The sequence below is a fragment of the Oreochromis niloticus genome, linkage group LG8 (genome assembly GCF_001858045.2).
Source record: "Oreochromis niloticus isolate F11D_XX linkage group LG8, O_niloticus_UMD_NMBU, whole genome shotgun sequence".
Classification (NCBI taxonomy): Eukaryota; Metazoa; Chordata; class Actinopteri; order Cichliformes; family Cichlidae; genus Oreochromis; species Oreochromis niloticus.
The window spans coordinates 30,086,592-30,110,099 of record NC_031973.2 but is presented as its reverse complement, the minus strand read 5'-3'; the positions used below and the strand labels follow the sequence as shown (position 1 = coordinate 30,110,099).

The window sequence follows — 23,508 nt, the reverse complement described above, 5'->3', positions numbered from 1 at the left end:
AACGTAAAATGCTTCGCAATTTAATATGACAAAGGTGTTTAGATTCCATGCACTGGAGATCGTGTTAATCTGATGAAATCCGTTGGAGGAGTTCGTCAAAGAACGGTGCCTGAAAAGAGGGGAAAATGGTGCCAAAATTACACATTAATTTTAAAATGGCTGACTTCCTGTTGGATTTGGGATATTGCTCCAAGAGACTTTTTTGTACATCTTGATGTCGCCTATAAGCTTACCAGGTTTCAGACTCATACATAAAACACAGAGCAGGGGCTGATGTTTTGAAATATTGTAGGGGGCGCTGTGGAGCCATTTTGCACTATTCAAGGAAAGTGATCACATAACAAGAAAGCCCTCATGACATTGGAGGTGTACGCCAAATTTCAACACTTTTTAAACTTTCCAAGCCCCTCAAAATCCACTTCATTGCTCATGGTGAACCGCCTTCCCACCAGGGTGCGCCGTTCAGTTTAAAGTCACAATTTTCTCACTGAAGCATCAAGAGGGACTGATGGTGATATTCACCACTTTTGAGGTGGCCACGATGAACCTGTGAAAATCAGTACAACAAAATGAAAGACATGACATTTCCTGTTGCCACTAGGTGGCGCTCTACTTATTCTTGACAATGGGCACATCAATCTGTTCAGGGCAGGTCTGACATCATGCCTTTAAAGTCTGGTACTGATCAGACTGAATTTCATTGAGTTATACTCATTTGTTTCTTCATGGCGAGACATCAATGTTCGCCATGCTGCTGGGGTCACACCCTTTCGCGAAAACTCACAGTTTTCAGTAGAAGCCAAGACCAACTCCTTAGGGCTTTCCTGGAGAAATTTGAGGCTGCAGATGTCACCCATCACAATACTGTACCCCAAAGTGTAAAACATAACATTTCCTGTTCCCACTAGGTGGCGCTGTCCCTGGTGTCAAATATGGCAGTTGAAATATGTTCAGGGGTGGAGCCTTATCGTATGTGTGCTCTTTGGTCCAGGTCGGAACATGTATGACAAAATGAGAGGCAATAAGATTTTCATGGCGAGTCATCAAAATTCGCCATGGCGCCACGGGCTCACCGTATCCCGAAAACTCAAAAGCTCCGCAATTTAACATGGCCCAGGTGTGTAGTTGACACTGACCAAATATGAAGCTTATACGATCAAATCCCAAGGAGGAGTTCGCAAAAGTTCGAGGCATGGAAATGGCAAAATTAGAGCCAAAATGTCACCTTCACTTCTAAATGGCGGACTTCCTGTTGGGTTTGCGTCAGTGGTCCCAATGACTGTTTTGTTTGTCTTGGCATGATACACATGTGTGCCAGATTTCATACATGTAGCTCAAACCATGTGTTCGTAGGGCTGCATTTAACAAGGCATAGGTGGCGCTCTGGAGCCATTTCCCAGTGCTCATACGTAAAACCATTAAAATACAAAATTTTTCACAGGACCTGGCATGTGTGCAAAATTTCATGAGTTTTTGAGCATGTTTAAGCCCTTAAAAAGGCCCTTTTTTTTCCTGAATAATAATAATAATAATTAAAGCTGCAAGCAGCGATATGAGGGCCCTCGCACCCCCGGCGCGTCGAGCCAAGCCCAACACCTAAAACCAGCGCTTCCGATCTGATGTCACATTGATGGAATTCATGCATTTAACCACCAGCTAAAATTTCATCTCATTCAACCATTATTATAGTCGTCCCACTAGGTGGCGCTCTAACCATTACTGACAAATGGCATAACAAACATTTCCGAGCTCGAGTCTCATCACGCCTGCGACCTTTGGGAGAGATTGGACATTGTGTTTTTGAGCGACAGCAGGTTACTGCTTTTTGGCGAGTGATTGAAACTCCACGTGCCGCCATGACCACCCCGTTTCCCTGAACGTAAAAAGCTTCGCAATTTAACATCACAAAGGTCTTTAGATTCCACACACAGGAGATTGCGTACATCTAATGAAATCCCTTGGAGGAGTTCGTCAAAGTATGAGGCCTGAAAAGAGGGGAAAATGTCGCCAAAATTACACATTAATTTTAAAATGGCTGACTTCCTGTTGGATTTGGGATATTGCACCAAGAGACTTTTTTGTACATCTTGATATCTCCAATAAGCTTGCCAGGTTTCAAACTCATACATAAAACACAGAGCAGGGGCTGTTGTTTTGAAATTTTGTAGGGGGCACTGTGGAGCCATTTTGCGCTCTTCAAGGAAAATGAACATATAAAAAGAAATCCCTCATCACATTAGAGGTGTGCGCCAAATTTCAAGACTTTTTAAACTTTTCAAGCCCCTCAAAAGCCACTTCATCTTTCATGGTGAACTGCGCTGCCACCAGGGTGCGCCGTTCAGTTTATAGTCACAATTTTCTCACTGAAGCATCAAGAGGGACTGATGGTGATATTCACCGCTTTTGAGGTGGCCACGATGAACCTGTGAAAATCAGTACAACAAAATGAAAGACATGACATTTCCTGGTGCCACTAGGTGGCGCTCTACGTATTCCTGACAATGGGCATATCAATCTGTTCAGGGCGGGTCTGACATCATCCCTGTAAAATCTGGTACTGATCAGATTGGATTTCATTGAGTTACACTAATTTGTTTCTTCATGGCGAGACCTCAATGTTCGCCATGCTGCTGGGGTCACACCCTTCAGCGAAAACTCACAGTTTTCTCTGTAACCCAAGACCAACTCCTTAAGGCTTTCCTGGAGAAATTTGAGGCTGCAGATGTCACCCATTACAATACTGTACCCCAAAGTGTAAAACATGACATTTCCTGTTCCCACTAGGTGGCGCTGTCCCTGGTGTCAAATATGGCAGTTGAAATATGTTCAGGGGTGGAGCCTTATCATATGTGTCCACTTTGGTCAAGGTCGGACAATGTATGACAGAACGAGAGGCAATAAGATTTTCATGGCGAGTCATCGAAATTCGCCGTGGCGCCACGGCCTCACAGTAACCCAAAAACTCAAAAGCTCCGCAATTTAACATGGCCCAGGTGTGTAGTTGACACTGACCAAATATGAAGCTTGTACGATGAAATTCCAATGAGGAGTTCGCAAAAGTTCGAGGCATGGAAATGGCAAAATTAGAGCCAAAATGTCACCTTCACTTCCAAATGGCGGACTTCCTGTTGGGTTTGCGTCAATGGTCCTACTGACTTTTTTGTTCGTCTTGGCATGATACACATGTGTGCCAGATTTCATACATGTAGCTCAAACGATGTGTTCGTAGGGCTGCATTTAACAAGGCATAGGTGGCGCTCTACAGCCATTTCCCAGTGCTCATATTTAAAACCATTAAAATACAAAATTTTTCACCAGACCTGGCATGTGTGCAAAATTCCAAGAGTTTTTGAGCATGTTTAGGCCCTCAAAAAGGCTCTTGTTTTGCCTGAATAATAATAATAATAATAATAATTAAAGCTGCAAGCAGCGATATGAGGGCCCTCGCACCCCCGGCGCGTCGAGCCAAGCCCAACACCTAAAATCAGCGCTTCCGATCTGATGTCACATTGATGGAATTCATGCATTTAACCACCAGCTAAAATTTCATCTCATTCAACCATTATTATAGTCGTCCCACTAGGTGGCGCTCTAACCATTACTGACAAATGGCATAACAAACATTTCCGAGCTCGAGTCTCATCACGCCAGCGACCTCTGGGAGAGATTGGACATTGTGTTTTTGAGCAACAGCAGGTTACTGCTTTTTGGCGAGTGATTGAAACTCCACGTGCCGCCATGACCACCCCGTTTCCCTGAACGTAAAAAGCTTCGCAATTTAACATCACAAAGGTCTTTAGATTCCACACACAGGAGATCGCGTAAATCTAATGAAATCCCTTGGAGGAGTTCGTCAAAGTATGAGGCCTGAAAAGAGGGGAAAATGTCGCCAAATTTACATATTAATTTTAAAATGGCTGACTTCCTGTTGGATTTGGGATATTGCTCCAAGAGACTTTTTTGTACATCTTGATATCTCCAATAAGCTTGCCAGGTTTCAGACTCATATATAAAACACAGAGCAGGGGCTGTTGTTTTGAAATTTTGTAGGGGGCGCTGTGGAGCCATTTTGCGCTCTTCAAGGAAAATGAACATATAAAAAGAAATCCCTCATCACATTAGAGGTGTGCGCCAAATTTCAAGACTTTTTAAACTTTTCAAGCCCCTCAAAAGCCACTTCATCTTTCATGGTGAACTGCGTTGCCACCAGGGTGCGCCGTTCAGTTTATAGTCACAATTTTCTCACTGAAGCATCAAGAGGGACTGATGGTGATATTCACCGCTTTTGAGGTGGCCACGATGAACCTGTGAAAATCAGTACAACAAAATGAAAGACATGACATTTCCTGGTGCCACTAGGTGGCGCTCTACGTATTCCTGACAATGGGCATATCAATCTGTTCAGGGCAGGTCTGACATCATCCCTGTAAAATCTGGTACTGATCAGATTGGATTTCATTGAGTTACACTAATTTGTTTCTTCATGGCGAGACCTCAATGTTCGCCATGCTGCTGGGGTCACACCCTTCAGCGAAAACTCACAGTTTTCTCTGTAACCCAAGACCAACTCCTTAAGGCTTTCCTGGAGAAATTTGAGGCTGCAGATGTCACCCATTACAATACTGTACCCCAAAGTGTAAAACATGACACTTCCTGTTCCCACTAGGTGGCGCTGTACCTGATGTCAAATATGGCAGTTGAAATATGTTCAGGGGTGGAGCCTTACCATATGTGTCCACTTTGGTCAAGGTCGGACAATGTATGACAGAACGAGAGGCAATAAGATTTTCATGGCGAGTCATCGAAATTCGCCGTGGCGCCACGGCCTCACCGTATCCCGAAAACTCAAAACCTCCGCAATTTAACATGGCCCAGGTGTGTAGTTGACACTGACCAAATATGAAGCTTGTACGATGAAATTCCAATGAGGAGTTCGCAAAAGTTTGAGGCATGGAAATGGCAAAATTAGAGCCAAAATGTCACCTTCACTTCAAAATGGCGGACTTCCTGTTGGGTTTGCGTCAATGGTCCCACTGACTTTTTTGTTCGTCTTGGCATGATACACATGTGTGCCAAATTTCATACATGTAGCTAAAACAATGTGTTCGTAGGGCTGCATTTAACAAGGCATAGGTGGCGCTACAGAGCCATTTCCCAGTACTCATATGTAAAACCATTAAAAAACAAAATTTTTCACCAGACCTGGCATGTGTGCAAAATTCCAAGAGTTTTCGAGCATGTTAAAGCTCTCAAAAAGGCCCTTCTTTTGCCTGAATAATAATAATAATAATAATAATAATAATAATAATAATAATTAAAGCTGCAAGCAGCGATATGAGGGCCTGAGCACCCCCGCGCGTCGAGCCAAGCCCAACACCTAAAACCAGCGCTTCCGATCTGATGTCACTTTGATGGAATTCATGCATTTAACCACCAGCTAAAATTTCATCTCTTTCAACCATTATTATAGTCGTCCCACTAGGTGGCGCTCTAAGCATTACTCACAAATGGCATAACAAACATTTCCGAGCTCGAGTCTCATCACGCCTGCGACCTTTGGGAGATTTTGGACATTGTGTTTTTGAGCGACAGCAGGTTACTGCTTTTTGGCAAGTGATTGAAACTCCACGTGCCGCCATGACCACCCCGTTTCCCTGAACGTAAAAAGCTTCGCAATTTAACATCACAAAGGTCTTTAGATTCCACACACAGGAGATCGCGTAAATCTAATGAAATCCCTTGGAGGAGTTCGTCAAAGTATGAGGCCTGAAAAGAGGGGAAAATGTCGCCAAATTTACACATTAATTTTAAAATGGCTGACTTCCTGTTGGATTTGGGATATTGCTCCAAGAGACTTTTTTGTACATCTTGATATCTCCAATAAGCTTGCCAGGTTTCAAACTCATACATAAAACACAGAGCAGGGGCTGTTGTTTTGAAATTTTGTAGGGGGCGCTGTGGAGCCATTTTGCGCTCTTCAAGGAAAATGAACATATAAAAAGAAATCCCTCATCACATTAGAGGTGTGCGCCAAATTTCAAGACTTTTTAAACTTTTCAAGCCCCTCAAAAGCCACTTCATCTTTCATGGTGAACTGCGTTGCCACCAGGGTGCGCCGTTCAGTTTATAGTCACAATTTTCTCACTGAAGCATCAACAGGGACTGATGGTGATATTCACCGCTTTTGAGGTGGCCACGATGAACCTGTGAAAATCAGTACAACAAAATGAAAGACATGACATTTCCTGGTGCCACTAGGTGGCGCTCTACGTATTCCTGACAATGGGCATATCAATCTGTTCAGGGCGGGTCTGACATCATCCCTGTAAAATCTGGTACTGATCAGATTGGATTTCATTGAGTTACACTAATTTGTTTCTTCATGGCGAGACCTCAATGTTCGCCATGCTGCTGGGGTCACACCCTTCAGCGAAAACTCACAGTTTTCTCTGTAACCCAAGACCAACTCCTTAAGGCTTTCCTGGAGAAATTTGAGGCTGCAGATGTCACCCATTACAATACTGTACCCCAAAGTGTAAAACATGACATTTCCTGTTCCCACTAGGTGGCGCTGTCCCTGATGTCAAATATGGCAGTTGAAATATGTTCAGGGGTGGAGCCTTATCATATGTGTCCACTTTGGTCAAGGTCGGACAATGTATGACAGAACGAGAGGCAATAAGATTTTCATGGCGAGTCATCGAAATTCGCCGTGGCGCCACGGCCTCACAGTAACCCGAAAACTCAAAAGCTCCGCAATTTAACATGGCCCAGGTGTGTAGTTGACACTGACCAAATATGAAGCTTGTACGATGAAATTCCAATGAGGAGTTCGCAAAAGTTCGAGGCATGGAAATGGCAAAATTAGAGCCAAAATGTCACCTTCACTTCCAAATGGCGGACTTCCTGTTGGGTTTAGGACATGGCCATAATAGACTTTTATGTGCGTCTCCGAACGTTAGATATGTGTTCCGAGTTTTATACATGTAGGTCATACCCATCTCGGGGGCTCGCGTTTCTCATTTTTCTAGGTGGCGCTACTGAGCCAATTTTCCCTGGACATGTCTACGGACATTAAAATACGTAAATTTTCACCAGACCTGACGCGTGTGCAAAATTTCATGAGTTTTCGAGCATGTTTAGGCCCTCAAAAAGCCGATTCATTTGCCGAAATAATAATAATAATAATAATAATAATAATAATAATAATAATAATAATAAATAATAATAATAATAATAATAATAATAATAATAAGAAACAGAGCAGATACAATAGGGCCTTCGCACTTTTGTGCTCGGGCCCTAATAAGAAGAAGAAGAAACAGAGCAGATACAATAGGGCCTTCGCACTCTCAGTGCTCGGGCCCTAATAATAATAAGAAACAGAGCAGATACAATAGGGCCTTCGCACTCGAAGTGCTCGGGCCCTAATAAGAAACGGAGCAGATACAATAGGGCCTTCGCACAGTCAGTGCTCGGGCCCTAATAATAATAATAATAAGAAGAAGAAGAAGAAGAAGAAGAAACAGAGCAGATACAATAGGGCCTTCGCACTTTTGTGCTCGGGCCCTAATAATAAGAAACAGAGCAGATACAATAGGGCCTTCGCACTCTCGGTGCTCGGGCCCTAATAATAATAATAAGAAGAAGAAGAAGAAGAAGAAGAAACAGAGCAGATACAATAGGGCCTTCGCACTTTTGTGCTCGGGCCCTAATAATAATAAGAAACAGAGCAGATACAATAGGGCCTTCGCACTCTCAGTGCTCGGGCCCTAATAATGATAATAATAATAATAATAAACAGAGCAGATACAATACGGCCTTCGCACTCTCGGTGCTCGGGCCCTAATAATAATAATAATAATAATAATCATAATAAACGGAGCAGATACAATAGGGCCTTCGCACTCTCAGTGCTCGGGCCCTAAAAAACCCCCCACCCTTCCCTATTGGTCGAAAAAAGTACCGTGTCGACCAATCAAAAAATGATGTGGCAACGTGGCATCTAGTTGTTAAGAAACGGGGGGGAAGTTTTAGGAGTGACGGCGGTGTTCTGAGATGTGAGAGATTTGAGACATTTATCTTGTGTAGTTAGTTTGTAGTGTAGTCAATAGTTTTGTTGTGTGTGTCAGAACAATGAGGCGGCTGCTGAATGTTACAGGTGTTACAGGAGTGATACATCTCCTGTTGTCAGGCCTGCAGGTATCAGGCTGTTGTTCTCCTTTATCTCATAGTGGACAGAAATTATTTTTTGGAGTGGCACAAATAATTTGTGTGGCATCAGATTTGATGCAGAACAGCTGATTGTTCTGTAAATAGTTTGACATGTTTATTTAAAAAAAACGCCTTGGCTGCATTAAAAAAAATAAATAGCTGCAAAAAACTTTGTTGTTTGCCAAACTGAGTTACTTTTTTGAAGTAGTAACTATATAATTAATTGCCCAACATTGGTCATTATATACTGTATTTTGCAGACAGAGAGTTATAGGACTCTTCCAGACCACAGACTCATACTCATAATACAAGTCAGAGCTTTATGAAAAAAAAAAAAAAGAGAAAGTTGTGTTTTCAAAATTGGAGTTCAAGTTATTTTTACTTCCAATAGTGTTAACATACTACACAGGTCATGAACAGGATTTTTTTTTTTAAATTTTCATTGTAAGTGGGCTAAAGCAGTTAATTAAAAGTAGTCTAACATAAATGTAAATGCTGTAATTTGATTATTTTAATAAACCATGTAACTTGGATGGATTAGATGCTGGCGTGACCACAGTGCACACGTCTGATGTCGCTCTTAGTGGTCCAAGGGACCGCTCAGGGAGTTTGTGTGTTTGCTCAGACACATGAAAAATTTGAGGGAACATTGGTGGAAACAATATGGGTTCACGGAGTCAGACGTGGATCAAATATTGTGCAGTATTTTGAAGTTCACTAAACATAGATGTTTATATTTTTCAGTTATTTTTTATATTGCAAACATTTGCATTGTAATCAGTATTTGCACACTATTTAGGGCCCGAGCACTGAGAGTGCGAAGGCCCTATTGTATCTGCTCCGTTTCTTCTTCTTCTTCTTCTTATTAGGGCCCGAGCACAAAAGTGCGAAGGCCCTATTGTATCTGCTCTGTTTCTTATTATTATTATTATTATTATTATTATTATTATTATTATTTCGGCAAATGAATCGGGCTTTTGAGGGCCTAAACATGCTCAAAAACTCATGAAATTTTGCACACGCGTCAGGTCTGGTGAAAATTTACGTATTTTAATGTCTGTAGACATGTCCAGGGAAAATTGGCTCAGTAGCGCCACCTAGAAAAATGAAAAACACGAGCCCCCGAGATGGGGTATGACCTACATGTATGAAAGTTGCCACACGTATCTACCGTTAGGAGACGCACAAAAAAGTCTATTATGGCCATGTCCTAAACCCAACAGGAAGTCCGCCATTTGGAAGTGAACGTGACATTTTGGCTCTAATTTTGCCATTTCCATGCCTCGAACTTTTTCGAACTCTTCCTTGGGATTTGATTGCATAAGCTTCATCTTTGGTCAGTCTCAACTACACACCTGGGCCATGTTAAATTGCGGAGCTTTTGAGTTTTCGGGATACGGTGAGGCCGTGGCGCCATGGCGAATTTCGATGACTCGCCATGAAAATCTTATTGCCTCTCATTTTGTCAGACATGTTCCGACCTGGACCAAAGAGCACACATACGATAAGGCTCCACCCCTGAACATATTTCAACTGCCATATTTGACACCAGGGACAGCGCCACCTAGTGGGAACAGGAAATGTCATGTTTTACACTTTGGTGTACAGTATTGTGATGGGTGACATCTGCAGCCTCAAATTTCTCCAGGAAAGCCCTAAGGAGTTGGTCTTGGCTTCTAGTGAAAACTGTGAGTTTTCGCGAAAGGGTGTGACCCCAGCAGCATGGCGAACATTGATGTCTCGCCATGAAGAAACAAATGAGTATAACTCAATGAAATTCAGTCTGATCAGTACCAGACTTTAAAGGCATGATGTCAGACCTGCCCTGAACAGATTGATGTGCCTATTGTCAAGAATAAGTAGAGCGCCACCTAGTGGCAACAGGAAATGTCATGTCTTTCATTTTGTTGTACTGATTTTCACAGGTTCATCGTGGCCACCTCAAAAGTGGTGAATATCACCATCAGTCCCTCTTGATGCTTCAGTGAGAAAATTGTGACTTTAAACTGAACGGCGCACCCTGGTGGGAAGGCGGTTCACCATGAGCAATGAAGTGGATTTTGAGGGGCTTGGAAAGTTTAAAAAGTGTTGAAATTTGGCGTACACCTCCAATGTCATGAGGGCTTTCTTGTTATGTGATCACTTTCCTTGAATAGTGCAAAATGGCTCCACAGCGCCCCCTACAATATTTCAAAACATCAGCCCCTGCTCTGTGTTTTATGTATGAGTCTGAAACCTGGTAAGCTTATAGGCGACATAAAGATGTACAAAAAAGTCTCTTGGAGCAATATCCCAAATCCAACAGGAAGTCAGCCATTTTAAAATTAATGTGTAATTTTGGCACCATTTTCCCCTCTTTTCAGGCACCGTTCTTTGACGAACTCCTCCAACGGATTTCATCAGATTAACACGATCTCCAGTGCATGGAATCTAAACACCTTTGTCATATTAAATTGCGAAGCATTTTACGTTCAGGGAAACGGGGGGGTCATGGCGCCACGTAGAGTTTCAATCACTCGCCAAAAAGCAGTAATCTGCTCTCACTCAAAAACACAATGTCCAATCTCTCCCAAGAAAATTCACAGGTACGATGAGATTCGAGCTCGGAAATGTTTGTTATGCCATTTGTCAATAATGGTTAAAGCGCCACCTAGTGGGACGACTATAATCATGATTGAATGAGATGAAATGTTTGCTGGTGGTTAAATGCATGAATTCCATCAATGTGATATCAGATCGGATGCGCTGGTTTTAGGTGTTGAGCGTGGCTCGACGCGCCGGGGTGCGAGAGCCCTCATAACGCTGCTTGCAGCTTTAATTAGGGCCCGAGCACTGAGAGTGCGAAGGCCCTATTGTATCTGCTCTGTTTATTATTATTATTATTATTAGGGCCCGAGCACAAACGTGCGAAGGCCCTATTGTATCTGCTCTGTTTCTTATTATTATTATTATTATTATTATTATTATTATTATTATTATTATTATTATTATTATTATTATTTCGGCAAATGAATCGGCTTTTTGAGGGCCTAAACATGCTCGAAAACTCATGAAATTTTGCACACGCGTCAGGTCTGGTGAAAATTTACGTATTTTAATGTCCGTAGACATGTCCAGGGAAAATTGGCTCAGTAGCGCCACCTAGAAAAATGAGAAACGCGAGCCCCCGAGATGGGTATGACCTACATGTATAAAACTCGGAACACATATCTAACGTTCGGAGACGCACATAAAAGTCTATTATGGCCATGTCCTAAACCCAACAGGAAGTCCGCCATTTGGAAGTGAAGGTGACATTTTGGCTCTAATTTTGCCATTTCCATGCCTCGAACTTTTGCGAACTCCTCATTGGAATTTCATCGTACAAGCTTCATATTTGGTCAGTGTCAACTACACACCTGGGCCATGTTAAATTGCGGAGCTTTTGAGTTTTCGGGTTACTGTGAGGCCGTGGCGCCACGGCGAATTTCGATGACTCGCCATGAAAATCTTATTGCCTCTCGTTCTGTCATACATTGTCCGACCTTGACCAAAGTGGACACATATGATAAGGCTCCACCCCTGAACATATTTCAACTGCCATATTTGACACCAGGGACAGCGCCACCTAGTGGGAACAGGAAATGTCATGTTTTACACTTTGGGGTACAGTATTGTAATGGGTGACATCTGCAGCCTCAAATTTCTCCAGGAAAGCCTTAAGGAGTTGGTCTTGGGTTACAGAGAAAACTGTGAGTTTTCGCTGAAGGGTGTGACCCCAGCAGCATGGCGAACATTGAGGTCTCGCCATGAAGAAACAAATTAGTGTAACTCAATGAAATCCAATGTGATCAGTACCAGATTTTACAGGGATGATGTCAGACCCGCCCTGAACAGATTGATATGCCCATTGTCAGGAATACGTAGAGCGCCACCTAGTGGCACCAGGAAATGTCATGTCTTTCATTTTGTTGTACTGATTTTCACAGGTTCATCGTGGCCACCTCAAAAGCGGTGAATATCACCATCAGTCCCTCTTGATGCTTCAGTGAGAAAATTGTGACTATAAACTGAACGGCGCACCCTGGTGGCAACGCAGTTCACCATGAAAGATGAAGTGGCTTTTGAGGGGCTTGAAAAGTTTAAAAAGTCTTGAAATTTGGCGCACACCTCTAATGTGATGAGGGATTTCTTTTTATATGTTCATTTTCCTTGAATAGCGCAAAATGGCTCCACAGCGCCCCCTACAAAATTTCAAAACAACAGCCCCTGCTCTGTGTTTTATATATGAGTCTGAAACCTGGCAAGCTTATTGGAGATATCAAGGTGTACAAAAAAGTCTCTTGGAGCAATATCCCAAATCCAACAGGAAGTCAGCCATTTTAAAATTAATGTGTAAATTTGGCGACATTTTCCCCTCTTTTCAGGCCTCATACTTTGACGAACTCCTCCAAGGGATTTCATTAGATTTACGCGATCTCCTGTGTGTGGAATCTAAAGACCTTTGTGATGTTAAATTGCGAAGCTTTTTACGTTCAGGGAAACGGGGTGGTCATGGCGGCACGTGGAGTTTCAATCACTCGCCAAAAAGCAGTAACCTGCTGTCGCTCAAAAACACAATGTCCAATCTCTCCCAAAGTTCGCAGGCGTGATGAGACTCGAGCTCGGAAATGTTTGTTATGCCATTTGTCAGTAATGGTTAGAGCGCCACCTAGTGGGACGACTATAATAATGGTTGAATGAGATGAAATTTTAGCTGGTGGTTAAATGCATGAATTCCATCAATGTGACATCAGATCGGAAGCGCTGGTTTTAGGTGTTGGGCTTGGCTCGACGCGCCGGGGGTGCGAGGGCCCTCATATCGCTGCTTGCAGCTTTAATTATTATTATTATTATTATTATTATTTTTTACCGAAATGAATTGCCTTTTTGAGGGCTTTAACATGCTCAAAAACTCATGAAATTTTGCACACATGCCAGGTCTGGTGAAAAATTTTGTATTTTAATGGTTTTACATATGAGCCCTGGGAAATGGCTCCAGAGCGCCACCTATGCCTTGTTAAATGCAGCCCTACGAACACATCGTTTGAGCTACATGTATGAAATCTGGCACACATGTGTATCATGCCAAGACAAACAAAAAAGTCTGTGGGCCCATTGTCGCAAACCCAACAGGAAGTCCGCCATTTGCAAGTGAAGGTGACATTTTGGCTCTAATTTTGCCATTTCCATGCCTCGAACTTTTTCGAACTCCTCCTTGGGATTTGGTCGTATAAGCTTCATATTTGGTCAGTGTCAACTACACACCTGGGCCATGTTAAATTGCGGAGCTTTTGAGTTTTCGGGATACGGTGAAGCGGTGGCGCCACGGCGAATTTTGATGACTCGCCATCAAAATCTTATTGCCTCTCATTCCCTCATACATTGTCCGCCCTGCACCAAAGAGCACACATATGATAAGGCTCCAGCCCTGAACATATTTCAACTGCCATATTTGACATCAGGGACAGCGCCACCTAGTGGGAACAGGAAGTGTCATGTTTTACACTTTGGAGTACAGTATAGTGATGGGTGACATCTGCAGCCTCAAATTTCTCCAGGAAAGCCTTAAGGAGTTGGTCTTGGTTTACAGTGAAAACTGTGACTTTTCGCAAAAGGGTGTGACCCCAGCAGCATGGCGAACTTTGATGTCTCGCCATGAAGAAACAAGTTAGTATAACTCAATGAAATCCAGTCTGATCAGAACCAGACTTTACAGGCATGATGTCAGACCCGCCCTGAACAGATTGATGTGCCCATTGTCAGGAATACGCAGAGCGCCACCTAGTGGGAACATGAAATGTCATGTCTTTCACTTTGTTGTACTGATTTTCACAGGTTCATTGTGGCCACCTCAAAAGCAGTGAATATCACCATCAGTCCCTCATGATGTTTCAGTGAGAAAATTGTGACTTTAAACTCAACGGCGCACCCTGGTGGCAACGCGGTTCACCATGAAAAATGAAGTGGCTTTTGAGGGGCTTGGAAAGTTTAAAAAGTCTTGTAATTTGGCGCACACCTCCAATGTCATGAGGGCTTTCTGGTCATATCATCGTTTTCATTGAATAGCCCAAAATGGCTGCACAGCGCCCCCTACAAAATTTCAAAACATCAGCCTCTGCTCTGTGTTTTATCTATGAGTCTGAAACCTGGTAAGCTTATAGAATATATCAAGATGTACAAAAAAGTCTCTTGGAGCAATATCACAAATCCAACAGGAAGTCAGCCATTTTAAAATTAATGTGTAATTTTGGCGACATTTTCCCCTCCTTTCAGGCACCGTACTTTGACGAACTCCTCCAAGGGATTTCATCAGATTGATGCGATCTCCAGTGTGTGGAATCTAAAGACCTTTGTGATGTTAAATTGCGAAGCTTTTTATGTTCAGGGAAACGGGGTGGGCATGGCGGCACGTGGAGTTTCAAACACTCACCAAAGAGCAGTAATCTGCTGTCACTCAAAAACACAATGTCCAATCTCTCCCAAAGGTGGCAGGCGTGATGAGACTCGAGCTCGGAAATGTTTGTTATGCCATTTGTCAGTAATGGTTAGAGCGCCACCTAGTGGGACGACTATAATCATGATTGAATGAGATGAAATGTTAGCTGGTGGTTAAATGCGTGAATTCTATCAATGTGACATGAGATCGGACGTGCTGGTTGTAGGTGTTTGGCGTGGCTCGACGCGATGGGGTGCGAGGGCCCTCTTAACGCTGCTTGCAGCTTCAATTTAGATTATTTTTTGACAATCTTTAAAGCCATTATTCAATACATTGTTATTGTTAAATAAATATCGTCAAATAATCGAGATCTCAATTTCAGTGAAAATAATCGTGATTATCATTTTTGCCATAATCAAGCAGCCCTATGCACAAACACAAACTATTAGATCCTTAAGATCAAACCTATGTCAAAATTGTTTCATCATTTTGGTCCATTGGAGTGTGGTAAGCCATCAAAGGCCGCTACTAGAAACTAGGAATATTACATGAAATTGCTTGCTTGGCCAAAAATGGGTAAATGATGTAATCTGGTAAAAAACATGAAAAACTACATTTTTTATGTGTTGAGTTTAGAATGAAAGCAATTTTACCTAAATTGCATGATTTAGTACTGTCAATAACAAGGAATCAAAAAAGGTGGTTATGATGGGTTTCAATTGGCCAAAAATGGCCACGATAGAGCCAAGAGGAACAATTTGGTGTATAGTGTATATTATTGACATTATTAAGGAGCTGATGTTGAAAATTACAAAATCTGAAAAAAATACACACCTTTGGGAAGTTTCATTCCATTTGCATTAACAGAACGAAAATGGTTGAAAAAAGAAAAGTGAAGTGGCCACAAATGGCCAGGATAGAGCCCAGATGCATTATCCACTACTTCTCAGCACTGTCCTTCACACTCACTTTCTTTGGACCCCTTGCAAAACAAATTTGTTTTGCAAATAACTGCAAACACAAATGCAAGCACAACCACTTAACCCAGGGCCGCTACTTTCTGGCCATGTGGCACATTGTCACCTGCTCACCCGCTGAGCTAAACTGGTGCTGAGATCTGTTGAACTTTTAAATAAAATAAATTGTATTCTATTTACTTCTGTTATTGAGGTGGACATGGATGACATTTTCTGCATGCCTCAATACCAGCCAAAGCTCAAGAACAACAAAATATTTGGCCCTTATTAGGTCCTACTGAGAACTGTAGGTTTAACTTTTTTAAATTTTATTTTCAGTAGTTGGTGCACCGAATGGCACAGTGAGCACTGCAACATTAGCCCAGTATATCGTGTCTCCTTCACTCCTTCACTTTAAATACTGTTTTTATGCAGATACTTGAATATTTGCAAGTATTCTGAGTGAGATCTTTTTTTAACTATGGCGTAGAAACTGAACATTTAACAGTGTTTCCTGAAAACCCTCTCTTGTCCGATTATTTCCTAATAATATTTAAATTTACAATAATTGATTAATCAGCAGTGGGGAGTAGATTTCATCACAGTAGATGTCTTTCTGAAAGGGCTATAAATAAGAATATAAGAATATAATTCGCCCACTGTTATCATCTTCAATGTCTTCTACCAACACAGAGCAGAGCAGCTACCTGAATGCTATTCCAACAGAGGTCAATTATCTTGTTAACAATTTTACCTCCTCACTACGTATGACTCTGGATACTGTAGCTCCTCTGAAAAAGAAAGCCTTAAATCAGAAGGACGTTACTCCCTGGTATAAGTCTCAAACATGCACCTTAAAGCAGATAACTCATAAACTGGAGAGGAAATGGTGTATCAGAAATTTAAAAGATCATCATTTAGCATGGAGAAATAAAAAGTCTATATAAAAAGTCAGAACGCTGTTGAGCCAACCATTCCTTTAACGTTAACCAGTTCATGAACTTCTTCACAAATACCATTAGAGAAACACATTTAACCATTAGAGAAAAAATTACTCAAGAAAAAATTGTAACGTTATCTACAGCTACTTTCAGTACCATTGACATTTATTTAGTCTTTTTCTCCAATTGATCTTTCGGAGTCAACTTCAGTAATTACTTCCTCCAAACCACCAACGTGTCTTTTAGACCCCAATTCTACAAGTCTGCTCAAAGAAGTCCTGCTCAAAGAATTAATGCTTCAGTCTTAAATATGATCAACTTATCTCTAATAATTGGCTATGTACGACAGACCTTCTAGTTGGCAGTAATTAAACCTTTTCTTAAAAAGCCATCTCTTGACCCAGCGGTCTTAGCTAATTATAGGCCAATCTATAACCTTCCTTTCATCTCACAAATTTTTGAAAGAGTAGTTGTCAAACAGCTAACAGATCATCTGCAGAGGAATGGCTTATTTGAAGAGTTTCAGTCAGGTTTCAGAGCCCATCACAGAACAGAAACAACTTGTGAAGGTTACAAATGATCTTCTTATGGCCTCTGACAATGGACTCCTCTCTGTGCTTGTCCTGCTAGACTTCAGTGCAGTGTTTGATACTGTTGACCATAATATCCTATTAGAACGATCAAAGCATGCTGTAGGTATTACAGGTACTGCGCTGCAATGGTTTGTATCATATCTATCTAATAGACTCAATTTTTTTCATGTAAATTTACAAATTAAAAAACTCATAAATATTGTGTTTTACATCCAATTGCCTCGAGTCCTTATGACATCCTCCACACTATGCACTTGAACGTATGAAAGTGATGAGCACCTCTTTCGATGAATTTTGAGTGTTTTAATCAACTTTGTAACATCTTTGTGTTCCCGGTCAAAAGTGACCGCCATAGCAAATGAATGGGACTCTACCCCCGACCCGCCCCCTTTGGCCTCTGACCCCCTGAATGGGCCACTGAATGACAAAATGAAAGACCCACTTTTACGACCTACTGAACAACCCAATGAATGACCACTGAACGACCCACTGAAAAACCCATTGACCCACCCACTGAACTGAATTTGGTGATGAAAAATGTTTCTTATGTTAATTTAAGAGCTGCTAAAACTGACCGGTCAAATTTGAAGCAAGGGGGTGGGGGTGAACACAACCGGAGAGTTAAAAACATAAAGACCTGGATGGCTTCTAATTTTTTGCTTCTAAATTCAGATAAAATTGAGGTTATTGTACTCGGCCCTGAATATCTTAGAATTATGGTATCTACTCTGGATCGCATTACCTTGGCCTCCAGTAACACTGTGAGGAACCTTGGAGTCATTTTTGACAAGGATATGTCCTTTAATGCACATATTAAAGAAATATTTCAGACTGCCTTCTTCCATTTGGGTAATATCTCTAAACTTAGAAGTATCCTGTCTCTGAGTGACGCTGAAAAACTAGTTCATGCATTTATTACTTTTAGGCTGGACTACTATCCTTCACTATTATCAGGATGTCCTAAAAGTTAAACCAAAATGCTGCGGCAAGAGTACTGACAGGGACTAGAAAGAGAGAGCATATTTCTCCTTTACTGGTTACAATAGCTCCCTGTTAAAAACCGAATTGAATTCAAAATCATGCTCCTCACATTCAAGGTCTTGAATAATCAGTCCCCATCTTATTCTAATGACCTTATAGTATCATATCACCCCATTAGAGTACTTTAACCCTCGCACTGAAGGCTTGTTGTTCCTAGAGTATTTAAAAGGGGGTTACGTTTTAAAAATAACCTACAATAGGTGAAATCCGCGACGTAGCCAACTTTATTTTTCACAATTATTATAGATGTTTTAAGGCTGTAAAACTCCTCACTACATACTTTATAAACTTTTCTCAGACAGGCATGAACATTTTCACACTTTTCTCTCTTGCTTAAACACTCTCAAAGTTCAAACCTTCGTAGAAAAATAAGTCCAGTATATTATATTATATTATATTATATTATATTATATTATATTATGTTATATTGCATTATATTATATTATATTATATTATAGGACATCAAAGGCACCCGCAGGTGCCTCAAAGGCACTTTGAGTTGAGGGTGCAAAACGTTTCATCGACATTGTTGTGTTTGTTGGGGAGAAAACTTACAAACTTACAGTACAGCACTTCTGAGTCACACTGCTAGCAATCAAAGGTTTATGTAAATTTGGCAAGTTGAACGCATTCTGTACTGTGCAGGAGACATGGCACAGAGGAGACTGATTGACAATGGTCTACAGCCGATCAAGACGCAGAACACAACGCGTTCTAAAAAAATAAAAAAAATAAATAAAATAAAATAAAAAGCATGCAAAATTGCACAAAAAAAATCTGCAAAACAGTGAAAGGTGAACCACGTTATAATGAGATACCACTGTAATTCATATCTGTTATTAATCCCTGTCTCTCTTTCACAGCATGTTTTATTGCCCTGCCCAATCTGTCATGGTTCTGAGTCAATCTAGTTTTTGAGTTTATGGTGTTTTTGTGATCTCTTTGTGTTGTAATATTTTGGTTGCTAATTTTTGAGTATTGGGTTAATCAATTCTGTGTGCTGCTGTGCTTAGTTATATTTCCATTTTTATGTTGTGTTTTTGAGGTGTCTCGTCTCCCCTTCCTGTTACGTTTCCCTCCCTTTGTTTCATGTCTCCTCTGTCTGTCATGTGCACTTTTGTGTGTTCTCTCTAGTCCATCATGTCCTGTGTATTTGTCCCTTAGTTGGGTCGATGTCTCATCTCCCGTTTCTACTTCCCTGTCACCTTGTCAAGTCGGGGTGTCTTAGTTTACATCTTTCCTGTGTTATTTTGACAGTCTTGTATTCCATGTTCAGTGTGTTTAGTTTTGCTTCCCCATGACATGGCGTCACACTCATTTGTGTCAGTTGTGTTCCCCATGTGTTTCCACTTCCCTTGTTACCCTTCTGTATATTTAAGTCCTCTGCCTCCATTTGTTCAGTGTCAGGTTGTCTGTTTTTCCTCGTCTCATGTCACTGGAATTCATGCCTCTCAAGTCTCGTTTTTTTTTTTTCAGTACATTTACATGTTCTTTTTCATGTTTATGATTTCTCATGTCTAGTTTTAGTTCACTCAGTTTAGGTTATTGTTTAGTGTTTGCCTTGGTTCATTTTTCCTAGAGGATAGAAACAAAGTATCGATCATAATGCACTAGTATTTAGCCAATATCTGATACCAGTAAAGTATTATCAATATTTAGATCAATCTCTCAACCTCTAGTAAAAAGTTATACATATTAGTTTTTAAATATCAGGATTGCAGCATTAGTTCATTGGTGTAGCTATGTCTATGACAGCAGTGTTACATCAATCCAGGTATTTTTGAAATTTCACATAGATTTGGATTGAAGTCCAATGAAAAAGATTTACTTAAAAGAGCCACCTTATAAGACAAATCACACACTAACACTCCTTCTTAACATCGCTAAGATCGAGAAGCCCCAAAAGATTCAAATACCCACGTCATCTTTGGTATGTATTGCCACTAAAGCCATTGTCTAATAGTCTTGCATTAATACATAAAAATTCATAAACTCAAAAACAAAGGATTTGCAACTGGGTGAGCAGGATCTAATTTGTATGATATTTTTAGCATACCTAAAATTCTGTTTATGCCTGTGCTCTAAGATAAACACAGACTAGAACGGAGGCTCTGCTTTTCTGAGCAATTTTTATTTTGGTCATTTAGATTCTAATAACTTTAATGGTGGTTATTGTTTTTACAGCACAAAAAAAACTTGTTGCTATGTTAATTAAAATTCAGCTGAATAATATGATCACAGACAAAAACTAATCGGCACACAAATTAAATGAAGCACGCTTGTTCATTAATCATACCAAAATGAGAAAAGTAAGAAGTATAGTCCAAAGATGTAATAATGGAAGAATTTTTGAGCCCTCAAGTCTTTGCTACAGAAAGAAGAACTGAAGATAAATTAACTTATAGTGTCTTTAGAGGTACAATGGCTTATAACTGGGGCAATGTCATTCTCAAGGTCCCAAATAAGTACCCCTATGCTTTGTATCTTATGGACACAAGTTTTGAACGTTAGTGACAATGATACAAAAATGAACTTTTAATTTAATTTTCTGTTCAATTTAATTTTATTTATGTATTTGCCAAATTATAACAGTTGCCCTAACACAAAAATAAGGGGCAAAATAAGATACAGGATATTTGAAAATCGATTTGCATTTTCAAAGGACTTTCGAAAAGTGGTAACTTCTGCACCAAAATTAGTATCTTAATTTCTTTCTGAACACTGTCTGCTAATTGCATTTTAACATTTGGATGAAACTTTTTACTAATTGGGATGAAAAAAAGAAACACAATCACCTCTAGGATCAATAATTTGCCCTAGTAGGTAGATTCATGTAGATCATAGAAATTGACGTTTATTGTAACCTTTTTTCTGGGAGTGCAGTGAGTGATGCTGATGACACATTACATAACTTTTAACTGAAGGAGTTAAATGTAAGGGCATGGCAGAGAAACAAAAGGTAAAAGCAAAGGGGAAACTGATGCAGTACGTGGAGTTTTATCTGACCTTTATCAAATTTAAAGCTAATTGAGAGTATACTAAAAGGATGCGCAATATTCTAAAGGTCAGCCAGGCCTGAAAACGTGATTACATCTGCTTTGCTAACCTTGGGGTGCAAATGTTCCAATATGCTGGGCCACAGTTTTTGACCTCCACAGAGAAGTCTTTCAGCAAAGTGAAATGAGCTATTAACAGGTGAAAAGAAGGGAAGAGGGTTCAGAACTCTGAGATGAGCTTTGCATTGATATTACTGTTTCTCCCTGTAAGGTAGAAGTAGTATTTCCATTTCATTTTCAACAACAATAATTCAACTGCCAATCAAACATACAAGCTGCTACTTTTATTAAGAACTCCTGTCAGATGATTATGTAATCCAAAATAACCTTTCCTCCTAAGTTGTCTCATTCCTCCTAAGTTGTCTCTTTGATAATCGCAATATAACTATATATAGCTGAAATGTAAACATTGGCATCAGAACTTTATTCACAGGATACATACTGCAGTTTCCTGCCGCCTTATTATGCTACTGAATCTGCTCCCCCTCCCACTCTAAGCTGAGGTTTAGAGTTTACCAACTCTAAAACTCAGCTCTTATTACAAGTATTCATGGCAAAGTACTTAATTTATCACCCTGGTTTAAAATTTTGTCAATAACATCGTGGCTAAATGCTTAAATATTAGACAAGCTGAGTAGCTGAGTACTATGACTGTATTGAAGTTAACACTTGGTCAAAATACAGTATCAATTATAATTATCTTTTCAGATTCTCTAATATTTTGGAAGGACAAATTAACATGTGTTAAGTTTGCCATAACCACTGAATCTGGTTTTACAACTTCGATTGAGTGATTTGAAATCATGACATTTTCATCTTCATACAAGGAGAGAAATATTGGAGAATTCTGCAAAACCTCAAATTACAACCAATTTTGTTTTTCTTATTACACCCTGACTGAACAGGGTGTAATAAGATATAAAATATCTGTCTATCCTTCTGCTCAAAGCAGCTAAAAAATATCCAAATCAATATCTGTTACTAATTTTCCTATGATATTATATGCCTTTCAGCAAAAACAGATTTTGAAATGATGAGCAGAAACCCATCCAATCCAGTAGTAGTCTAGGATTTGTAATAACTTCACAACTTAGCTGTCTTGAAACTATGACCTGTGAATGTGTATGTAGGTTACACAGTAACTGCACACTGGTAACTGTTATGTTATTGTATGCACAACATAAGAGAATTTTTAAATACCATGCTGTGGCCCAGATATACAGAAGGTTTTCTTTGTTATCAGAGACCTGATGCACTAGGCTGGTGCATCGGGTCAGAAAATATAATGAACAAGGGAAGGCAAAAAATAAAGCACAAAGGTTCCAGGACCAGAAAGCGCACCAATCCGGTCTCTGGGATTTTAAACCTTTGCAAAAGCACTGCCCGCCCTTCAAACTCAGTCTTCAAATTTTCTGTAGAAAGGGACCATTATCTCTTTCCAGTTGATATTGCAGTGGCAAGTTTGTCAGGGTATTGACACCAACAGATACTTCATGAGTAACAGGGAGTTGACAAAACAGCCTTAGGATGAATTAGAATTATAAATACTAGTATTTCAGTCTAAATCTTTACCTCTAATTGCTCCTTAATACTTCCACTTTCATCATGTAAAGATTCACTGCTCACATTTAACCTTCAGGTAAAGTTCGCTTTGATGCTAGTACAAGAGTAGAAATTAAATCTCCTCTATTAGAATTTTCCTAATTCTTCTTTTTGCATGCAGACATTTAGTCCTCATAAAGACAGAGATTGCATCATCTACACACACACTCATGTACACAACTCAAAAGCACCTCAGCTCAGCAGAAAATACAATCTCTGGGAAATAATTGGCATGACATGCAGATACAAAAACACGATGGAAAAGTTGGGAGGATCAGTGAGCTGCTATCAATCAAAAAAGACATGTTAGCTGTGAGAGAAGGGCAAGGTTGCCCGATGTAATCTTAAATGTGTAGTAATCATTGACTTCTGGATCAAACACACACTATACATGCGCACTATATATATTATATTTAAAGCACATGCAGGAAAATCTGTATTGTGAAAATTATATGCATCAAAGTGCTGCACACAGTTTTGAAGCATACCTGGAACAAAGCTCCCCTGCACCACCTCCTTGTATGCCCACCATCCTTCATGAATTTTTGGTGAATTTGGCTGTGCTATAAGGTGAAAAGAAGAGACACAGCAACAGGGACATCAGTCACTTGCATCTGAAATGAATGAAGCAACAATTTTTTTCCCCAG

At 40.4% G+C, this 23,508-nt stretch overlaps 1 protein-coding gene across 3 annotated transcripts in view; it reads right to left on the bottom strand.

Moving 5' to 3' along the window:
- The window catches only part of LOC100707149 (carbonic anhydrase-related protein 10), a 1,009,504-nt gene that overhangs the window by 278,592 nt on the left and 707,404 nt on the right, over positions 1-23,508 (bottom strand). For all 3 annotated transcript variants that reach the window (XR_265714.4, XM_005447896.4, XM_013273682.3), the window contains exon 2: positions 23,349-23,423. Coding sequence is in view for 2 of the 3 variants with exons in the window: in XM_005447896.4 (XP_005447953.1) it covers positions 23,349-23,423 (75 nt within the window). In the remaining variant the exon portion in view is untranslated. The remainder of the gene's footprint in view (positions 1-23,348; positions 23,424-23,508) is intronic.